This window comes from Macrotis lagotis, chromosome 4, assembly GCF_037893015.1.
Source record: "Macrotis lagotis isolate mMagLag1 chromosome 4, bilby.v1.9.chrom.fasta, whole genome shotgun sequence".
NCBI classification, from domain to species: Eukaryota; Metazoa; Chordata; class Mammalia; order Peramelemorphia; family Peramelidae; genus Macrotis; species Macrotis lagotis.
Window position 1 is genome coordinate 129,017,668 of NC_133661.1, and position 23,359 is coordinate 129,041,026.

The window sequence follows — 23,359 nt, forward strand, 5'->3', positions numbered from 1 at the left end:
TCTTTCAGGGGAAAAATAGATATTTAATGAAGTAGAGGATTTTCAAACTTTCCATATGAAAAGGAAGGGCAAATCATGAGAAACTTAATGATGCTGAATTGATTGTATTCCTGCATAGAAATATGGACAACTTGTATGAACTTTCTTATTTATTAGGGCAGTTAGAAGGATCATATAGAGACAAGGCATAGGTCAGGGATGCATTTGAAGATATATTAAAAATATGGAGATAATGGGTGAGAAAGTAATGGACTGGAAGAAGGGAAAAGGAGAGTTAGAATGGGGTAAGTTATTTCACATAAAAGAGGCAAGTAAAAGCTTTTGCAATGGAGTGCAAGAGGGACAGTGAATGAACATTATTCTCATTGGAATTGGCTCAGAGAAGAAGTAACATACACACTTAATTGGGTATAGAAATCTATGGTACCCTAGAGGAAAATAGGAATCAAAAGGAATGGGAGAAAGGAGAGCAGGGAGAGGAGGTCTGTAGGTGATAGAAAGGAGGGAAGATCATGGGAGAGAGTAGTCAGATGTAATGCACTTTTGAGGAGAGACAAGGTGAAAGGAGAGTGAGAACAGAAAATTGGGGGGTAGGAAAAATAAGATAAAGGAAAATATAGCTTGCAATAGCAACTGTGGAAAGAAATTGAAACAAGATTCTCTGATAAAGACCTCATTTCTCAAAATAGAGATCTGAATCAAATTGAAAAAAATAAGAGCCATTCCCCAATGGATAAATTATCATGAGATATGAACAGTTATCAAATGAGATTGCCAATGCAATCTATTTAAATATTTTTAAATGTCCTTCCTAACTCACTATTGATAGGAGAAATGTGGGTGGGAACAATTCTGAGGTACTACCTTATACCTATTGGATTGGCTTACTACTACAGAAGGAGAAAATGGCAAATGATGGAAGGGATATGGGGAAATTGAAACACTGATGCACTGTTGGATTAGTTGTGAAGTGACTCAACAATTCTGGATATCAATTTGGAATTATCCCCAAAGGGATATTAAACCATGCCTACCCTTTGGCCTAGCAGTGCCATTGGCTAGGTCTATAATACAGAAGAGATGAAATACAGGAAGAAAATAATCTTTATGTATAGAAATATTTATAGCAGATTTTTTCTGGTGGTAAGCAGTTGAAGTTTGAGTGATTGGCCAAACAAATTGTGGTATGTGATTGAGATGAAATGCTATTCTATTGTGGGAAATGATGAACATGAGCAGATGCAAGAGAAAATGTACCTTATACAAAGTAACAGCAATATTGCAGGATGATTGGCTGTGACCCAAAAGAACTCTTTGAGATGTGATAAAGAATGCTATCCCTCTCAAAGTCAGAGCTGATAGTGTCCAAATACAGACTGAAGCATACTTTTTTTCCACTTTATTTTTCTTGAGGTTTCTCTCTATTTTGTGGGATGGGGTTTATGTTCACTTTTACAATATGACTATTGTAGTAATGATTTTCATGGCAATATATTTTAACCTACACCAAGTAATTTGCTTTCACATTGAGGGAGAGTGAGGTGGAAGGAAGGGAGACATAAATGTTGAAACTCTTTTTTTTCATGTTCCTGAGGAAAAATAAAAAATAAACAAATTTAAAAAATCAATTGTTAAGCCATGCCCAATGAAAAGTAGAAGCGATTCTGAGAAATCAAAATCACGGTTTTTTGAAATTCAAATGCTAGAGACCATTGATAATGCTGACTGAAGGAAAATATGATCAAAACAGGTACAACTGAACTTTCTGGGTCTCAGGTTCCCTTATCTGAAAAGCAGAAGCTTCAAATAGATTATTCCTAAAATCCTCCAATTCTGATCTTAGGTCACATAGATATATAAAAATACACACACATTTACTCATTATCTCCCTTCCATTTATGGATAGGCCTCACTCTAATCAGGTTAAGTTATGTTAGGACAGACTTTAGCAGAATAGTAACAAGGTAGACACTTCATTTCATAATGGATGCTTCAGTCATTCATTCATTGAAAATGAAATATGATTTTTTATGCATTTAAGACCTCTTAAAAATTACTCTTTGAAATTGACAAGCAAACTATCATAGTCTTATTCTTAGAAAAAATAAAAATTTCAAATTCACTCATACAGTTCTTTATGCTCAGGCATTATTATAGATTATTTGGAATTTGGGACTTTAATATATTTTTTAAAACTCTCAATGTCACTTCTAATGGCAATTTAAAAAGGACTTGCTCATTGGAGGAATATATAACTTGTAAGAAGTCATCTATTGAGTCATTTGATTTATCCATAAAAGATAAAAAGCTTCAAATATTCAAGCATTTTCATTTAGAAAATAAGAGTATTTACTTATTTTTCTTTATTGTTAAAGTGGCCTCATTATTATTTTATCTGGACACAAATCCTAGTTATCATTCTGTGATTCAGTGAAAAGTGCTATATGTGAGGTTCAGACAAAATGTGACTGAAATTCTATGAAGAGAATGATCACATTCTTTTGTGGTAATCTGACAAGGCTTCAGATAATCATAGACATGATATTAAATTTCTACTTTGAGTGATGGATAGGATTATGACCAGGAAAGATGTTGGAGATGAGCATTTCAGGTAATAGGCACAGTACAAACAAAGTTGTCAAAATATGAAAATGTCAAGCATATTCTTATAACGACTAGTAATCCAAGTATAAGGTCAGTTAGTAGCAGATAAAGTGAGAAAAATGAATGGGAAGTATGTTGTGGCAGTTCTTGAATGCCAAGCTAAGAAATTTGGACTTCATATAATAGGGAGTGCATTAAATTCTCCTCTTTCACTTTATCCTAAGCAGTCTAATTAACTTCTATTTTTCCATATATTGTTTGGACATATATGCAATTTGCTTATGATTATTTCTCAATGACTAGGGCTACACCAAGATGAATTGGCTTATTTGAAACTGACCCTTAAACTCTTTATCATAGGGAACTTTCAGTGATTAGGACTTAAGGAAAAATGCTTTGGTTGGTCAAGGCATTAGGAATATAGATTTTTCTGTGGGAAAAAACCCTGTAAATATTAGATTATAAAAGTTAACTAAGATTCACTTCACTTTTTTAACCTTTCTCCAGAGAAGAAGTAGAGATTATATATAGTTATCTCCCCCAAAGTATTATCAACTATAATATTAAAACATATGGTCACTTATAGCTTTAATATACACTTGAATAGTAGTGGAACTCAGAAAATTGTAGCAGGTTGTATTAAGCTAGGATATTAAAGAATCCTGAAGAATCACAATATTTTCCTTCAGTCAGCATTATCAATGGTCTCTAGCATTTGAATTCCAAAAAAACCATGATTTTGACTTCTCATATGTTTATTCACAGAATCTGAGGTAATCATAACACTAATCCCTATTGTCTTCTGAGACAATGTGTCTAAATTTCTTTTCCAGCTTGATCTTAGAATTATGTATTTTTCTAATGTAGTGTTCGTCTTGAATTTGAAAATTTGAATATTATAGTATCCAAAAAGCAAAAAAAAAAAAAAAAGAGTTCCTGAAAAAAGTCCCTTGAAGAAAGATGCCAATGATCTAACTCTTCCCAACCTCCAGGAAGAAAGCTATAAAGTACTAAAATGTGAGGTAAGAGAACAGAAGTCCTACACTTTGCTCTCTACAATTGCATTGAATAATTTGTTTAAATGTTTAAATGGGAGGTCACATGGCTAGTAATCCCAAAGTAACTCCTAGTTTTTGGGGAGAGTTTTCACCATTGAGTTGTATTACATATCTAGAAGGGAATCTGTAAGATTCTGTAAGAAATCTAATTTGTCAGAATAGTGTTCTAGGCAACTATGAGCTCAGATTCCTAATGCAGAGGCCTTATATTTACTCTATTTTACATGTTTTCCATATTTTTATGAATTTTTTCCTACATCAACTTTTCCTATGCACTTTCTTCATTGTTGGTGATTTCCAAAAATTAGTTTCCATCCATATATGAATGGCAATTTGAGGGCTGGTATAGGAGTTGGAACTAAAGTATTTAAACTGGGGGGAGGGAAGCAAGATTTGAATATATTTGGTGATTTTCCTGAGAAAACTTGGGGTGGGTAATATACCATTCTTGAGTCAACCCCAAGATCAGTTCCAGTCAATTATAAACTCAAAATTTGATGACAAACTCCACCAAATGTTAATATATTTAGGAGGCAATCAAAATTCATTTTAAGATTTCAAATCTGATCATAATATGAACTGAATTGTTCCTTATGGAGACTGAAGTGCAGTAGTGACTTTTATAGATTGGAAGGACAATAGTTCCAAAATTTTAAAAAAACAGAATAGTTGGAAGTATGTTTGCAATATTCCTGAAAATAGATAAATCCCTGAAATCCAATGGTGACAGTACATTAAGAAATAGGAAGAAGCTATTACAAAAGAATCTATAAAGATGAAAATATAGGATCAAAAATAGGGAATCAGAAAGGATTTTAGTGCCTGTTTTCCCCTACCCTCTCATCTTACAGGTAAGAAAATTGAGGTTGTCAGCGATTTTAAGATGAAGATAGAGAAGGAAAGTCTGAAAGCAAAAATAATTTCTAGATTTTTGAGCACAGATACTTTGGGAAATGATGTTTATGTGAACAGAAATAGTTTTGTTACTATAAAGATATGATTCAAGGTGTGAAGATGAATTTGACTTTCAAAAGGTCAAACATTAAGTATTTGTGAGTCATCCAAACAGATATACTCTTTCAGGGGTCAGAAATGAGGGAATTATCTCAAAGAGAGAGTTCATCCTAGTCCTCCTCCTGATATCAGAGAGATAAATAGGGTATCCCTAAAGTCTTAGATCAAAATAAAACATATGTAAAATTCTTGGTATAGTGCTCATAATTAGTAGGGATCATATAGATGTTTAAACTATTCCCCACTAGTGTGATTTTAAATTATAAAAGCTTAAAACTGAAATAAGACTTTTTGTTACACCCTGTATTTCACCTCAGAGTTAAAAAGGCCTTTTCTTTCCTGATTGAATAGAGCAAAGAAGCACTGAACTACAAATAACAACTCAAACACTTAAAACACAGAAAGCTATTGGTATGGATTTTAAGATCTCTCTGCTCTAAATAAAATGCCTTCCTATTGGTGGCAATAGGATATGTGTGAAACCTATCCATCCTTTAGGCAATGCCTTTAGAGTGAATATGCATTGAGTTCCCATCCATCCCAAAATGAAGAACTGGTTTTGTTTTAAAACAAAATTTGATACTGGATGGCTTTCAATATGTAAAAAACATGGCCTAAAAACCGTATTGGTTAAAGAATCTTTTGGTGCTTAATAAGCATGAATTCAAAGGGCTGGGTATCAGTAGAATGAATGGCACTATGCCTTCAATTACCTTACCATATAGTCAACATCCTCAGTGACAATGGAAGTGTCCACAGTGCAACCTGCTTGCCATAAGGTCTCCTTGATGCTACAACCATAGAAAAACACATTCTTCTTCTGAGAGTGTCCATGGAAATCACAGAAGACCTAAGCAGGTTAGACAAAAGAGAATGGGAAATTAGTGAGTATTACCCAATTGACTGATGAATATTAATATGTCCAATTAAAATTGATTTGCAAATATTGATATTTTTGTTTCTCTTTGGTCAAAGGTTATCCAACAGTGTAGGCCAATAGGAATATACCAATTCTCCAAATTTTTTCAAGGTTCTCTACTAATGGGATGGATTTGCTCACAAGTCGGGATGAAAAGCTATTACACACTTAGAGTCCTGGAAATAATCTATGTGTGAAGAGAGTCAATCTGTTCCTTATAACTTTAAACCCATATGTTCCCCCACTCAGTGCTTCATATTTAAACAAATACTCCAAGATGATCCCTTTAACTCTTAATAATGAAACATATGAGAAGATAAAGTAATAATAATTATAACATGAATCCAATCATAAACCTGAATCATAGTCTTCTACCAAATGAAGTTAGAGTTCATGAGTTCTATATCTCTTTAGAGAACAGTCTGCACCATACATGTGACTGTTTTTATTCTGAACCTCTCTTCTCTTCTAATGAACAAAGTCACTTTTCGAGCCCTTGCAGGATTCTGAAGCCATTTTAAGCTCTCATAACTGCAGTTTCCTAATTCTACTCCCTTAGCTGGATATGGAGGTAATATCGCATTCTTCTAGTGAAAGGCAAGCCTTTGATCTTGGAATCTTCAGAGCTAGTCATATCTGCTCTATGATCTGATAACTTTCCCCTTCTGAAACCACAGAAAGCAGTTAAGGACAGTGTAAGTAATCCAGAAAAGGGTTTCACTTTATTCAGGATACAGCTATCACTAGAAAACAGAAGATTTTCCTCATCAACTCATCAAAAAATAAAAGATTCTTTCTCTAAGTAACTATTTAATCAGAGTTTTTTACCAATCAAACAGTTTCCTACCTAAATTGAAGAGACTTCCTATTTCTAGGCAGCTGATTTCAATTGTACTCAATTCAAAGTAACATATTCTAACTTCTGTTTCCTACCTGTTCTCTATTTTGTTATTATTATTCTGTAATTTCCTTTTTTCTTTCTTTGTCTGGTTGTGGATGGCATTGTACAGGTCTCCCAGGGTCGTCCTAGCTCTCTGAAATGCTGAGAGAAGTTGCATCCATCAAATTTTTTAAATTCACAATATTGTTAATGTGTAAAATGTTCTTTTGGTTCTGCTACTTTCATTCAACATCAGTTCCTATAATTTCTTCCTTGCTTCTCTAGATTCTGACTATTCTTAGTTGATTATAGTCATACTCTTTAACATTCAAATACCATTGGACTTCTGGCCAAGATGGCAGAGAGAAGACAGACACAGTTCTAAAATCTCCTGATCTTTCCCTATATATGATAGGAAACAAATCTCTTAACAGAAATCCAATCAACAAAACCCAGAAAGAAAAGCCAGGAGAAAGAACATCTACCTCAGGATTTGTCTTCTGCAGTCATGGGTGAGTCCAGGCACAGAGGGCGGATCAGCTGCAGATCATCCTGATTAGTGCAGAGGATAGAGTTCTGGAGCCTGAGGGCCCAAAAACCAGACCTGACTGATCAGCCATGGGGCTAGAGTCTGGTCAAACCATAGAAGCTTGGGTCAACTAGGGAGCAGAGGCATTGGTGTTGGAGCTGACCCTCAGGAGCTTGCCAACAGGGCTGGGTAGAGAGTTCCAGTGCAGGAGTTGAAGACATCATTCCCTGGGCTCCTCTGGTCAGCAGGAACTCTGAGTCCAGAGCTTCATTTCAGCTGAAGCCTCTTCCCAGAACAAACACAATTACAGACCTTCTGCCCCAGGCATAACTGTGTGAGCAGCAGAACCAGTCCAGCTGACAATAGGGAGAGTGATGAGCCCATCTCAGGGTAGAGTCCATCATTGACTGAAGATAAAAGTATTTAACAGCTTCAATCACTCTCTCCAGGCCAAGGGAGAAGGCCTCAATCAAGGTCACAGACACTCTAGAGAAAGCATCCAGCACACCCTACTGGCCAGTTGGAGAAATTACACTCAGTAAGCAATGTTGAGATCCCAAAACCAAACCTCTATGAACCAGCCCCTCCCCAACTCAAGGTCTTAGCAAAATGAAGAAAGGTCAGGAAAGGTGGATCCATAGAAAAATTCTTGGAAGGAAAAGACACTAAGACATAGAAACCTAGACAGAGATCCATCTTCCCCTATTTTTCCAAAGAGTTTATATAGAATTGGAACCAATTGTTCCTTAAATGCACAAAAAAGACTTCCTTGAAGAAATAAGGAAGGAGTTTAAAAATCAATTGGAAAATTTGGGAAAAAGAAATCCAAGAGAAGATTAACACCTTGCAACAAGAAAACAAATCATTGGAAAATAGAATTGGACAAATACAAAATGAGAATAATTCTCTCTGATCCTCAATTGGACAAATACAACATGAGAATAATTCTCTCATATCCTCAATTGGGCAAATGGAAAGCTCTGTCAAAAGTTGAATTGACCAATTGCAAAAGGAATTACAAAAGGTAAATGAAGCAAACTCCTCTCTCTAAAAAAAAAGGATGGAGTCTGAAGAAACTGATGACTTCATGAGACAACAAGAGACTGTTAAAAAAAACAAAAAATAGAAGAAATAGAAGAAAATATAAAATACCTAATCAGTAAAACCACTGACCCTGAGAATAGATCAAGAAGGGTTAGCCTGAGAATTATTAGTCTTCCTGAAAATATCGAAGAGAAAAAAAAAAGCCTGGACTTAATATTACAGGGTCTAGTGATGGAAAATTGCCCTAATATCATGGAATCAGAGGGAAAAATAGCTTTTGAAAGACTACATCATGGGGCGGCTAGGTGGCGCAGTGGATAAAGCACCAGCCCTGGAGTCAGGAGTATGTGTGTTCAAATCCAGTCTCAGACACTTAACAATGACCTAGCTGTGTGGCCTTGGGCAAGCCACTTGACCCCACTTGCCTTGGAAAAAAAACCTTAAAAAAAAAGAATACATCAATACCCTCCTGAAAGAGATCCTAAAATGAAAACACCAAAGAATGTTGTGTCCAAATTCCAGAACTATCAGATAAAAGAGAAAATTCTGCAAGCAACCAGAAAGAAACAATTGAAATACCAAGGAGTCACAGTAAGTATTATGCAGGACCAGACTGTATCAACATTAAAGGATCGAAGGTCCTGGACTGAAATATTCCAAAGAGCAAGGGAGCTTGGAAAGCAGGCAAGAATCCAATTTCAGGGAAAGGTGATCCATCTTTTTTCAGGGGAAAAGATGGACATTTAATGAAATGGAAGAATTCCAAACATTCTGGATGAAAAGACCAAAGATGAATAGAAAATTTGTACATCAAACTGGAGGTTCAAAGAGACACATGAAAAGGTTAAAAAAAGGGGGGGGGGAGTAAAGAAAAAAACCTGCTATCCAATAAGATGAAACTGGCTATATCCCAGAATGGGAAAAAACTCTCATAACTCTTGACAATTGTAACTCTAACAGAGAGAATATACCTAGCCAAAAGTAATGGACACTCATGACTTAACAATGAGACCGCTAATCAATGGGATGAAATTGGCTATAACCCTACTTGGGAAAAAGACTCTAATAACTCTCAAGAATTGTAACTCTATTACATAGAATGCACTTAGCTAGAAGTGACAGATACTCAGAACTTTCTATGACTCAGACAGAATGATTTAAATACACTTTCTCCTTAAAAAGGGAGACAGGAAGGAGATGGGCAGAGGGAGGGGATTAAATGGGATAAATCTCATTATATTAAGAGGTACAAATGACCTGTGGTAATAGAGGGTGGGGGAAGGGAGGGGATGAGAAACACTTGAAACTTCCTTTCATCAGACTTAGCTTAAAGTTAACTTAAACAAATACTCAGTTAACTTAAAAAAAATCTTACCTTTCAAGTATTAAAAGGGAAAAAGGGGAGGGGAGGACAGAGACAGGAAGGGGGGGAATATGGCGAACTAACAGAAGAAAGGGAAGGGAAAAGGCAAAAAATGGAAAGGGGAAAGAAAAGAGAAAGGGTGGATATAGGAGGACAAATAAACTGAATGGGGTGGCATTCAAAAACAAAATAATTGGAAATATGGACAAAGAGAAAAAAGGGGAAAAATACAAACAGAGGGAAGATAGCATGGAGGGCAATAAAGAGCTTGTAAATATAACTTTAAATGTGAATGGGATGAAATCTCCCTTAAAATGTAAGCAAATAATAGAGTGGATTAAAGAACAGACTCCCACAATATGCTGCTTACAGGAAACTCATTTGAAGCAGAGAGATACATATAGAATAAAGGTAAAAAGTTGGATTAAAATATATTTTCCTTCAGCTGGAGTATAAAAAGCAGTGGTAGTAATCCTAATCTCAGACAAAGTAGCTGCAAAAATAGACAGTGTTAAAAGTGATAAGGAAGGAAACTATATCCTCCTAAAAGGTACGATAGACAACAAAGTGATTTCAATAGTGGATATATAGGCGCCCAATGGGATAGCATCCAAATTCTTAGAGAAGAGATGAAAGAAATACAGGAAGAAATAGACAGTAATACTCTATTAGTGGGAGACCTCAACCTCCCTCTCTCAGATTTAGATATATCAAATAATAAAATAAACAAGAAAGAAGTTAAGGAGGTAAATAGATTGTTAGAAAAACTTATGGAGGAAATTGAAAGGGGATAGAAAGGAATATACCTTTTTCTCTGCAGTACATGGCACTTATACAAAAATTGACCATGTACTAGAGCATAAAAACCTAATGACCAACTGCAGAAATGCAGAAATAGTGAATACATCTTTCTCATATCACAATGCAATAAAAATCATATGCAATATTAAGCCAGGGAGATATAGAACCAGAACTAATTGGAAACTGAATAACCTCATTTTAAAGAATGAGTGGATCAAACAACAAATTATAGAAAGAATTAATTATTTTATCCTAGATAATGACAACAATGAAACAACATCAAAACCTATGGGATTCACTCAAAGCAGCTCAGGGGATATATAATATCTTTAAATGCTTACATAAATAAATTAGAGAAAGAAGAAATAAATGAACTATATATGCAACTAAAAAAATTAGAGAAAGAAAAAATTAAACCCCCCCAATTAAATACCAAATTAAAAATTCTAAAAAACTGAAGGAGAAATTAAGAAAAGCAAAAGGAAAAGAGCTATTGAATTAATAAATAAAATCAAGAGTTGGTTTTATTAAAAAACAATAAAATTGATAAACTTCTGGTCAATTTGATTAAAAAAGAAAGAAGAAAAAATCAAATTGTGAGTATCATAAATGAAAAAGGTGAACTTACCACTAATGTGGAGGAAATTGAAGTAATAATTCAGAATTATTATGCCCAACTCTATGCCAATAAATTTGACCATCTAAGGGAAATGAATGAATATTTACAAAAATATAAGTTTCCCAGGTTAAATGAAGTGGAGATTAAATACCTAATCAACCCTATCTCAGAAAAAGAAATTCAACAAGGCTTCATTGAACTCCCTAAGAAAAATTCTCCAGAGCCTGATGGATTCACAAGTGAATTCTACCAAACATTTAAGGAACAAATGGTTCCAATTTTATATAAACTCTTTGGAAAAATAGGGGAAGATGGATCTCTGACTAACTCTTTCTATGAAACCAATATGATGCTAATACCTAAACCAAGAAAAGTTAAAAGAGAGAAAGAAAATTATGTACCTATCTCCTTGATGAATATAGATGCAAAATCATAAATAAAATCTTAGCAAAATTATTACAACAAGTTATCACTAGAATAATACATTTTGACCAAGTAAGATTCATCCCAGGAATGCATGGTTGGTTTGATAATAGGAAAACTGTCAGTATAATTAATTATATCAACAACAAACCTATCAGAAATTAAATGAGTATATCAATAGATGCTGAAAAAGCTTTTGGCAAAATACAGCACCTATTCCTACTAAAAACAAGAGAGTGTAGGAATAAATGGATTGTTCCTTAGAATAATAAGCAGTATCTACATGAAACCATCAACAAGCATTATATTCACTGGGGGAGACTAGAGGAATTCCCAATAAGATCAGGGATGAAACAAATATGCCCAGTATCACCACTACTATTCAATATCATATTAGAAATGTTAGCTTCAGAAATTCGAGAAAAAAAAAGAAATTGAAGGAAGCAGAATTGGCAATAAGGGAGCAAAGCTTTTATTCTTTGCAGATGATATGATGGTATACATAGAGAATCCCAAGAAATCATCCAAAAAACTAGTGGAAAAATTAGCAAATTTAATAAAAGTACAGTATATAAAATAAACCCTCATAAATCCTCAACCTTTCTATATATTACTAGCAAGATACAGCAGGAAGAGCTAGAAAGAGAAATGCCATTCAAAGTAACCTCAGAAAATATAAAATACCTGGGAGTCCATTTGCCAATGAAGACTCAGAAACTTTTTAGAAAACAATTATAAAACACTTCTCACACAAATTAAATCAAATTTAAATAACTGGGCATACATCAACTGCTCATGGATAGGTAGAGCTAATATAATAAAAATGACAATTCTATCAAATCTAAACTACCTGTTTAGTATCCTACCAATCAAAATTCCCAAAATTACTTTAATGAATTTTAAAAAGTTGTAAGTAAATTCATATGGAGAAATAAAAAGTTGAGAATTTCCAGGGATTCAAAGAAAAAAGTACAAAAGAAGGTGACTTAGCCTTATGAGTTCTAAAATTATATTATAAAGCATCAGTCATCAAAACTGTCTGGTATTGGTTAAGAAATAGAGTGCTGGACCAGTGGAATAGACTAGGTGCAATAGCAGGAAATGATTATACTAATTATAGTAATCTGTTGTTTGATAAACCCAAAGATTCCAGCTATTGTGATAAAAACCTCTCTCTTTAATAAAAACTCCTGGGAAAATTGGAAGTTAGTATGGAATAAAGTTAGATTAGACCAGCACCTCACACTCTATACCAAGATAAGTTCCAAATGGATACAGGATTTAGACATAAAAAATATTATAAACAACCTAAAAGATCAAGAAGTCATTTACCTGTCTGACCTATGGAAAGGGAAGCAGTTTATAACTAAGGAAGAGATGGAGAACATCACTAAAAACAAACTATGTTTTTGATTACATTAAATTAAAATTTTTTGTAAGAGAAAACCGCTGTAACTAAGATCAAAAGAAATTTAGTAACCTGGGAAACAATCTTTACAACTAATGTTTCTGACAAAGGACACATTACTAAAATATACAGAGAACTGATTAAAATTTGAAAAAAAATAAATGCCATTCTCCAATTGACAAATGGTCAAAGGATATGCAAAGGCAATTTACAGATGAGGAGAGCAAAGCAATCCATAGTCATATGAAAAATTGTTCTAAATCATTACTTATTAAAGAAATGCAAATTAAAGATTCTCTGAGGTACCACCTCACCCCTCTCAGACTGGCCAATATGACCAGAAAGGCTAATGATTATTGTTGAAAGGGTTGTGGGAAATCTGGGATACTATTTCATTGTTGGTGAAGCTGTGAACTCATCCAACATTTCTGGAAAGCAATTTGGAATTGAGGCCAAAGGGTAGCAAAAATGTGCATACCCTTTGATCTAGCAATACCTCTACTGGGTCTATACCCTGAAGAGATGATGAAAAGGGTAAAAACATCACTTGTACAAAAATATTCATGGCAGCCCTGTTTGTTGTGGCAAAGAATTGTAAATCAAGTAAATGTCCTACAATTGGAGAATTGCTTAGCAAGCTGTGGTATATGTCTGTCATGGAACATGATTGTTCTATTAGAAACCAGAAGGGATGGGAATTCAGGAAACCCTGGAGGAATTTGGATTAACTGGTGTTGAACCAGAAAAACACTGTACATCCTAACAGCAACACAGGGGCAATGATCAGCCTTGATGGATTTGCTCATTCTATCAGTGCAACAATCAGGGACAATTTGGGGCTGTCTGCAATGGAGAATACCATCTGTATCCAGAGATAGAACTGTGGAGTTTGAACAAAAACCAAGGAATATTAACTTTAATTTAGGAAAAAAAATACTGATCTTATTTTCCGATCTTGCTATCTCTTATACTATGTTTCTTTCTTAAGTATATGATTTCTCTCTCATCACATTCAATTTAGATCAATATATACCATGGAAACAATGTAAATCCTGCAAATTGCCTTCCGTGGGTAGTGGAGCAAGGGAAGCAAGATTAGGGGAAAAAATTTAAAACTAAAAAATAATTAACATCTTAAAAAAAACCATTCAAATACCATAACTTCTTTAGTTATTGTCCAGTTGATGGACATCCCCTCAGTTTCTAATTGCATGACATTACAAAAAGAGCTTCTATAAATATTTTGGACATGTGAGACTTTTCCCATTTTTTATTATTTCTTCGGGAAGTAGGCCTAATATTGTGATAGCTGAGTCAAACAGTATGATCAGTTTTATTATTCTTTGGGCATAGTTTCATATTGCTCTCCAGAATGGTTGGATCACTTCACAACTCCAGAATCAGGGGATTAATGCCCCAATCCTCCACAACCTCTCCAACATTGATCCTTTTTTATGTCATCTTAACCAATCTGATAGTGTGAGCTGGTAGCTCATAGTTGTTTAAATTTGCATTTCTCTAATCAGTAATAATTTTGAGCATTTTTTCAAATGATTATATATATATACATATATATCTTTAATTTTTTTGTTTGAAAACTTCATAGCTTTTGACTGTTTATCAATTAAGGAATGACTTATAATCTTATACATGATTCAATTTTCTATATAGTTTGAAAATGCAGTCTTTATCAGAATCCCTAGCTGTGAACAATGTTTCCCACCTTTTTCTTTTCCTTCTAATCTCGGCAGCACTGGTTTTTATTAATGCAAATCTTTTCAATTTAATATAGTCATAATCATGCATGTTCCACTTTATAATGTACTCTGTTTCTTGTCTGGTTTTAAATTTCTCCCCTTTCTGTAGATCTGACATAGTATTACTTAATCTAATTATTGGTCTATCATATTGCCCTTTATGTCTAAATCCTGTACTCATTTTGACCTTATTTTGGAATAGGATGTGAGATGTGGGCTATACTTGTTTTTGTCATACTATTTTCCAATTTTTCCCAACAATTTTTGCCAAATAATGAGTTCTTATTCCAGAAGCTAATGGCTTTGGGTTTGCCAAACAGTAGATTACTATAGCCATTTACTGCTATTTCTTTTGTACCTATCCTAATCAACTAGTCCATTAATCTGTTTCCTAACTAGTAACAGACAGTTTTGATGACTACCACTTTATAATACAGTTTTAGATCTGGTAGAGCTTGGGCGCCTTCCTTTACATTTTTCATCAATTTGCTTGATATTCTTGACTTTTTCTTACTCCAGATTAATTTGATTACTATTATTTCTGACTCAGTAAAATAGTTTTTTGGTAGTTTGGTATTGCACTAAATAAATAATTTAATTCATGCAGAACTGTCATTTTTATTTTCTTAGCTTAACTCAACCATGAGTAATTGACATTTCCAGTTGTTTAGATCTGGATTTTATTGAGTGAAAAAGTGTCATGTAATTGTGTTCATGTAGTTTTGGGGTTGTCATGGGGGTTAAATTCTCAAATATTTTATGTTGTCTGTAGTTACTTTAAAAGGAATTTCTCTTTCTATCTCTTATCCTGGGGATTTGTTGTTCATATATAGAAATGTTGATGATTTATGTGGGTTTATTTTATATCCTGCTATTTTGCTGAATTTGTTACTTGCTTCAAGGAGGTTTACAGATGATTTTCTCAGGTTCTCTAGGTATACCATCATATCATCTGCAAAGACTGAAAGTTTTGTTTTCTCATTGCCAATTTTGATTCCTTCATTTTCTATTTCTTCTCTTACTGCTAAAGCTAATATTTCTAATACTATATTGAGTAGTAATGGTGATATTAGACATCTTTGTTCTACCCTTGATCTTACTGGAAATGCTCCAAGTTTATCTCCATTTGATATAATAATTTTGATGGCTTTAGTTAGATACTACTTATTATTTTAAGTTAAACTCCAATTATTCCCAAGTCTCTAGTGTGTTTAATAGGAATAGATTTATTTTTTAAAGACTTTCTTAGTATCTAGTGAGATAATCATATTATTTCTCTTGGGGTTTGTTTTATAGATATGTTCAATTGTATTTAGTGTTTTCCTAATATTGAACCAAGCCTGACCTACCAGGAACACCCCAATCATAGTATATTATCCTAATAATAAATTGCTGCACTTTCTTTGATAAAATTTTATTTATGATTTTTGTATCAATGTTCATTGGGGAGATTGGCCTATAATTTTCTGTCTGTTATGACTCACCCTGGTTTAGGTATCAATACCATATTGAGGTCATTAATGGAATCTGACAGAACTCCTATTTTTTAAAAAAAAAACATTTATGAAGAATTGGAATTAATTGTTCCTTAAATATTTGGTAGAAATTAACTTATAAATTCATCCAGACCTAGAGACTTTTTCTTAGGAAGCTTATTGATGGATTCTATAATTTCTTTTTCTAAAAATGCACTTATTTAAGTATATACTTTTCTCTTCTCTTAATCTAGGTGGCTTGCATTTTTGTAAATAATTCACTAAGTTATCAAATTCATTGGCATAGAGTAGGGCAAAATAGCTACAAAATAATTTCCTCCTCATTGGTAGTAAATTCATCCTTTTTATTTTTGAAACTGGTGTTTTGATATTTTTTACTTTTGTCAATCAGATAACCACAGGACTTCTATTTTATTGATTTTTTAAATAAAAACTACCTTTTAGTTTTACTTCTTAGCTCAATAATTTTCTTGCTTTCAGTTTTATTTGATTGTCAGTATTTCTAATTTGGTATTTAATTGAGGATAAATTTCTTCTTTTGATTTGTTCTTTTCTAGCTTTTTGAGTTGCATACCTAATTTATTGATCTCCTCTTTCGCAATTTTATTTATATAAGTTTTTAGAAATATAAAATTTCCCCTAAAAACTGGTTTGGCTGCATCCCATAAATTTTTGTATGTTGTCTCATTGTTTTCACTTTGTTGAATGAAATGATTGATCAATTCTGTGATTTATTGTTTGATCCATTTGTTCTTTAAGCTTTTCAGTTTTCAATTAATTTTTAGTTTATCTTTCCATGTCCTTTTATCAAATGTAATTTTTTTTGCATCATGATCTTAAAATTATGCATTTATTATTTCTGCCTTTCTGCATTTTATTATAAGGTTTTTATGCCCTAATGCATGTTCAGTTTTGGTATAGATGTCATGTACTGCAGAGAAAAATACATTCTTTTCTATCCTCATTCAGTTTTCACCAGGGATCTATCATATCAAAGTTTGCTAAGATCTTATAGACCTTCTTAACATAATTCTTGTTTATTTTGTGGTTAGAGTTACCTAGTTCTGAGAGAGGGAGATTGAGTCCCTCCACACTATTATAGTTTTACTGTCTATGTCTCCCTTAACTAGTTTAGCTTCTCCTCTAAGAATTTGGATGCTATACTACTAAGAGCATATATATTTAATAATGATACAACTTCATTGCCTTTAGTATCTTTTAAGAATATGTAGTTTCCTCCTTTTTCCTTTTAATGAGATCCATTTTTGCTTATGCTTTTACTGAGATCAGGATCACTATTCCTGTTTTTTTTACTTTACTGAAACCTAACATATTTTGCTGCAACTTTTTTCCCTTTACCCGGTGTGTATCTTTTTGCTTCAAATGTGTTTTTCATAAACAACATATTCATAATTGTTTTAATCCCTTCCACTATCCACTTCCATTTTATGTGAAAGTTCATCCCATTTACATTCATAGTTAAGATTACTAATTCTGTATATCCTTCTATGCAATCTTTCCCCCATTTGTACTTTTCTCTTTTAACTTTTCTTTTAAGTTCAACTTTTACTTAATTTCAGTTTACCTTCACGTTCCCTTTTATCACTACCTTCTCTTTTCTTTCTCTTCCCCTCCCCACTTCCCTATAAGGTAGGATAGATTTTCAAACCCCAATTGAGAATATATGGTATTCCCTGTCTGGGCCAAACAAATGAATAGGATTTACTCAGTGTTTGATCCCTCCCGTCTTTCCCTCTACCATAATAAATAGGCCTTTATACATCTTCACCTGGTATTAATTATCCACTAATACCTAGCCTTCTTCTAATATAGTACTTCTTTTTAGTTTTTATTGTTTTAGCCCTGTCTTGTACTTACATTCCCTTTTTCAAAATATACTTCTATCTGACTCAATAGAAATATTATTCTCAAAGGCTGATTAATTGATTTCTTAGTTGATTGATAAGCAGCATTGCCTTATAGTCACCAACTCCCATCCTCTTCTCTCTCATTAGAAATACACTTCTAAAGAGTCACAATCACATCAAATTATAATCATACCTCATGTTTTCAAGTGGCATCTATAGAAACAAAGTCTTCATGAGCCAAAGCATCATACAAAGCCCAAACATTTCATGAACTACTTACATCCCTCCATATATACTCCTTCCAAATGTAGCCAATCTCTTCATAGTTTCCCATAGCCCTATAGCCCTTCCCAATCAAACTCTCAAATATACTCTCTCCCATTGTCCCTTTAGTACTCCAAACTTGGATTAATACAAGATCACTTCCTAAACTTATTATGTCCAATCCTTCCAAGTATGTTGCAAGCCTCTGCCCCTATTATGCTACAAACCTCTAGGTATCTAGTAAAGAGAAGTAAGTTCTGATTTAATTATGTATATAAGCTCTAAATACTCCAAGTACCAGAACAACCTGAAGGTGATGTCATTTTTGTCTTCTTCGATATGCAAAGGACAGAAATTGACCATATCCATATCCTCTAAGTACATTATCTTTAACTATATCCAACATTTTAACTATCCTTTTAATTGATATTTTATTTTTCCAAATACATGTTATGAAAGTTTTTTCAACATTCATCCATATCCATATGTATATTTATAAGTTACAAAATTTCCTTCCACTCTCCCTTCCCACCCCACTCCTCTCAGCAGCAGTCAGGTTAACATTGTACATATATTTTTCTGCTTACCGTGTTTACAGATCAATCATTTTCAGGATGAGGAATTAGGATTAAGGAAAAGAGAGGAAGAAGAGATAATTTTATAAAGTATTCATCAGTTTCTGAAGAGTATTTTGGAGTTATTTTGTTTTTCTTCCTCTGGATGGGCATAACATTGTCCATAGTCAGTCTCTGAACTGCTGAGTAGAGCTGCTTCCATCAAAGTTGATCATCCCACAATGTTGTTATTAAGGTAACCATTGTTCTCTTGGTTCTGCTCCCTTCACTCAGCATCAGATCCTGTCACTCATTCCATACTACTCTAGAGTCTGACCATTTATGGTTTCTTATAGACCAATAATACTCCATAGTATTCATATCCCATAACTTGTTTAACCATTTCCCAATCGATGGGCACACTTTAACTATCCTAAGAGAAATACAATTCTCAAGAGTTATCAATGCTTTCTTCCCTTGTAGGATTGTATAAACTTTAATATTCTTGACTAACATTTGACTTTTTCCCTCTTTCTATTTACCTTTTTATGCATTTCTTGAATCTTGTATTTGAAGATCAAATTCTCTGTTCAGTTCTGGTCTTTTTATCAAGGAATTTTGGAAGTCTTCTCTTTTATTGAACATCCATCATTTACCCTGGCAGAATATGCTGAATTTTGCAGGATAATAAATTATTGGATGTAACCCAAGGTCCTTTGGCCTCCAAAATATCATATTACAGCCCCTCCAACCCTTTATTATTGAAGCTAATAAGTTCTTTGTAATTCCAGTTGTACTTCCTTTGATTTTAAATTGTTTCATTTTTGACTGCTAGCAGTGTTTTCTCCTTTCTTTGAGGATGCTGGAATTTGTCTATTATAGTCCTTGAAGTTTTTATCTTGAGTTCTGTTTCTGGAGGTGTTCTATTGTATTCCTTAAAGGTCCATTTTGTCTTCTTGATATATTATTTTGGAACAGTTTTCCTGATAATTTCCTGAAAGATATTTTCCAGACTCTTTTTTATCTAGGCTTTCTGTCAGTCTAAAAATTCATAAATTATCTCTCCTGGGTATATTTTCTACATTGTTTGCTTTTCCTAAAAGGTTCTTCACATTTTCTTCAGTCTTTTGATTTTTACCCCCAAAGAGACAGACCTTTACTGAATGTCTCCATTGAAAATTTATGTCTATTTCTTTTTTGGTTGGATATCTGTATAGCAGCTTCATTTAATTTTGTGCAGTTAAAAACTCTCGTTAAATGCTAGCTTCACACTGCCATTTTGAGTCCACCCCAGATGTCTGCTCATATCCTTCCCATAATATTATATACTATGATGTTGTTGAACTCATTATTATATGAATAACTGCTTTTGAGACTATTAGATTGCAGATCATTTGCTTTGAAAATATGTTTGGATCAGATCAGTCATGTTAGCATTTCCCCTCGTCTTATGATAAAATAGATATAGTGAAAGTGATTCTTTGTTTTTACCTGATCTTATTCTGAAGACTATTAATGTGTCTCTATAGTTTATTTTGGTGTTTTTTTTCTAATGCTAGACACCTTTATTGCCTTAAAAATCTATTTATTTTATTCAATTCAACAACCATTTCTTAATATCTAATATGTACAATGCAATATGATACATACTACTATGCAAAGGCAAAAATAAAAGATCTTATATTCTTTTTTTTTACTGTCTTCATAAACAGATGTTAGATTTTAACAAAGATCTTTAAGAATTCATTGACATAATCATGTACTTTTTGAAAGATTTTTGTTCATGTGTCATAATGCTTTAAAACAGCAAATTTATTGCTGTAAATACCTAATACCTAATTTTAGCATATGGTGTTAGCATAAGTGAAGTCTAGGAAGCTGAGTTACTCCTGCCTGCATATATTATTGTGTCTTATGTCTACCAAGGGCATGACCAATAATTGCTGAAGAGAGGGCCAGATTTCCTAATATCATCGAGGATGGACCCACAGTCCAAAAAAGAATCAGATTCTACTGTAGAAGACAGAGTAATCCTTAACTGGTTTACTGGCATTTTGTTGTGTCCCAGAGACATATTCCTCTCTAACCAATGTAATCATTTTAAATTATTAACATTTATTTGAGAAGAGAAAAGGAAGGAAACAGTATGTTCATTGATGATTCCTTACTAATTTTGAAGCCAGAGCATTTAGGACCATCTTTCCTCGATGTTCATACTCTACCTACCCACTATGTATATACACCACTCATGTATATACATGCCAAGGGATTATATATAAACTTTTGTCTGAGTTGGATATAACTAATGTATATGCAAGCCTCATCATAACTTGCCTCAACAAAGAAAATTTGTGCAATTTAACAGGTTAATCTGGAATTGATGTATTCTCTCTCTTGTACCTCTAAAAATGTGAATATTTATAGAATGAGTTATATGTCTGTTAGATTTTTCCTTTAAATGTTTCTCCTCATCCTACCTTGTTCCTCCACAAATTAATTTGGAATTTTGTTTTAGAATTGATCACTCTACAATAACTATATTTTGCTCATGTTCCCCTCCAAATCCCTCCCCTCATTCCCTGCTACCAATTCCCCTTATCCAGTCTTTTTTTTTACTTCATGGCTTTGCTATCTTTGTTGATACCATGTTGTTCATTCCTAACAAATGGGTATTGCTTCTGTTTTCTAGTGGCAAGACCTCTACATTATTAATACCTTTGCCCCAGGAAAATGAAAGTAAAGCTGGTGCTGCAAAGAGGCATAATCTGGGAAATATGATGGAAATACAAAACCAGCAGTATTTCCAATTAAATAGCCCAAGGATTATGTGAACCCTGTAAATTCAACCCTTATGTTTCACATACAATTTTCTACAGATTTTTGTTCAGCACAAGTTCTGGAATGGAGTAAACATCCCTATGAGGTAAATAACATCAGTGGCATGTTCAATTACTGGCTAATAGCCCCATTCAAAAAAACTACACTTACCATTCTTCTAATGATAGATATGCTCTTTTCTTACTTAGTGTTTCTTCTGAATTATCAGCAACTTTCAGTCAAGGTTAGGTTAACCACAATAGTGTGTATAGAATTTAGTCCTAAAATATCTGAAGGGGGATTTTTAAGCTCCATGCCTATTCCCACCCAGGGAGTTTCACTTAAATTAAGTTGTTCTATGCCTTTGAAGTTAGCCTTCATGAAGCTATCTTTGCTAAGAGCTGAGAATTTGACTTCTCCAATGGCTAATTGTGAGTGAAATTAACCACATGGAGCTCAATATAATGTGCAACTGGCTAACTGGTTTGAAAAGTTTCCACAGAGAGTACCATTATTATTATTCCATACTAATATGATTATAAGGGCATTTGCTTCTCCCTTTCTTGCTATAGTCTACTTTTCAAAGCTTTAAGAATCCTTTGATAGACCCATGTAAGCAAATAATGAATATGTGCAGAATAATGCATACTATTGTTATATAGTACCTTTCATAAATGAGAAAAAAATCACTTTGCAAACCTCAAATCAGTCAGCTCTCAGAGGTATGTATCATTTTCCATCAAGAAGAAATGGGGGGGGGGGAAATTATAAGGTTCGCAAATAGAAAAAAGTATAAGTAAGGTATTGTGCTTCACATAAAGAAAATCAGCATGTCAGTAAGCATTTATTAAGAGCTTACTATGTTTTAGGCATTGTGCTAAGTGCTAGAGATACAAAGAAAGAGAGGAGAAACTACTGACTTGCCTGTCCTTTAACCAAGCAAATATTTCCTAAGAAGTTTCTCTATATAGAAATTGTATTCACCCCCATAGTACTTCCATCCAGTGACCTAAAATCCAGTGAATTTTTCTTTTCTATAATGAAGTTAGGATGGTATGGTAGGGAGAACAATAAACATGGAATACTCAAAAAACCATGTGTTTTTGGTATTTTGATTCATATTCCACATGTGACCTTGAGTAAATTATATCATTGCCTACTTGACCAATAGTTTCCTCACTGCTGATGGGGGTGGGGGGATACTTGAATGATATACTGCAAGTGTGAAGAAAGAACTTTGAAAAGGTTCAATATTATTACTTTTTTAAAGAAAATATTTAGATAGACTTTCAGGGTAGAGACAAGAAGTTGGCATAAATCTAACATGCTACCAGTTTTCCCTACCAAAGATAAAAGAAGCCTCTATTCTGAGATTCAAACTACAGATACCACCAAGAAAAAGAAAAAGAAAAGATCAAAGAAGTTTCCAGCAATAGATATCTTGGAGGATCTTCAGTGAAGAGCTATCTCTTTGGGGGGAAAGGAGAAGTAAAATCCAGGAGGTGGGAAAGTGCAGCAGCCAGAAAGAGGCTTTTAGCCACAGTGCAATCCAGGTCCTGACAGCTTGACAATAGCAGAGGTCTATATTACAAGCTAGATAGCAAGCTAAACAGCTAGATAGCAAGAAAGCTGGAAGGATCCCAACCCCAAAGTCTGAACCCTGGGAACAGCAGGGTAAAAGACCAGAATGGGTTGGAAACAAACCACTACTAAGTCAGAACTTGGATATAAAGGAGGAAAAACAAAACCTCTGCAAAGGCAAAGCTTGGACTTCAGAGGCAACATCATGGCCAAGAACAAGCCAGGGATCAGATCCCAACCCCAGCAAAAAAAAGTAGGCTCTATACTCCCTATACCCCAGGAGCAGAGCTGAAACAACAAAGATGAGCAGAAAAGCTAAAAGAGCTCTCACTATAGAAACCTATTTTTCAGACAAAGATG

General features: G+C 33.8%; 1 protein-coding gene across 4 annotated transcripts in view; it reads right to left on the bottom strand.

Annotated features, from left to right (window-relative positions):
- Nucleotides 1-23,359, bottom strand: part of AGBL1 (AGBL carboxypeptidase 1) — a 1,019,050-nt gene that overhangs the window by 496,727 nt on the left and 498,964 nt on the right. For all 4 annotated transcript variants that reach the window (XM_074234136.1, XM_074234135.1, XM_074234137.1 and 1 more), the window contains one exon: nucleotides 5,395-5,526. In XM_074234136.1, the coding sequence (XP_074090237.1) occupies nucleotides 5,395-5,526 (132 nt within the window). The remainder of the gene's footprint in view (nucleotides 1-5,394; nucleotides 5,527-23,359) is intronic.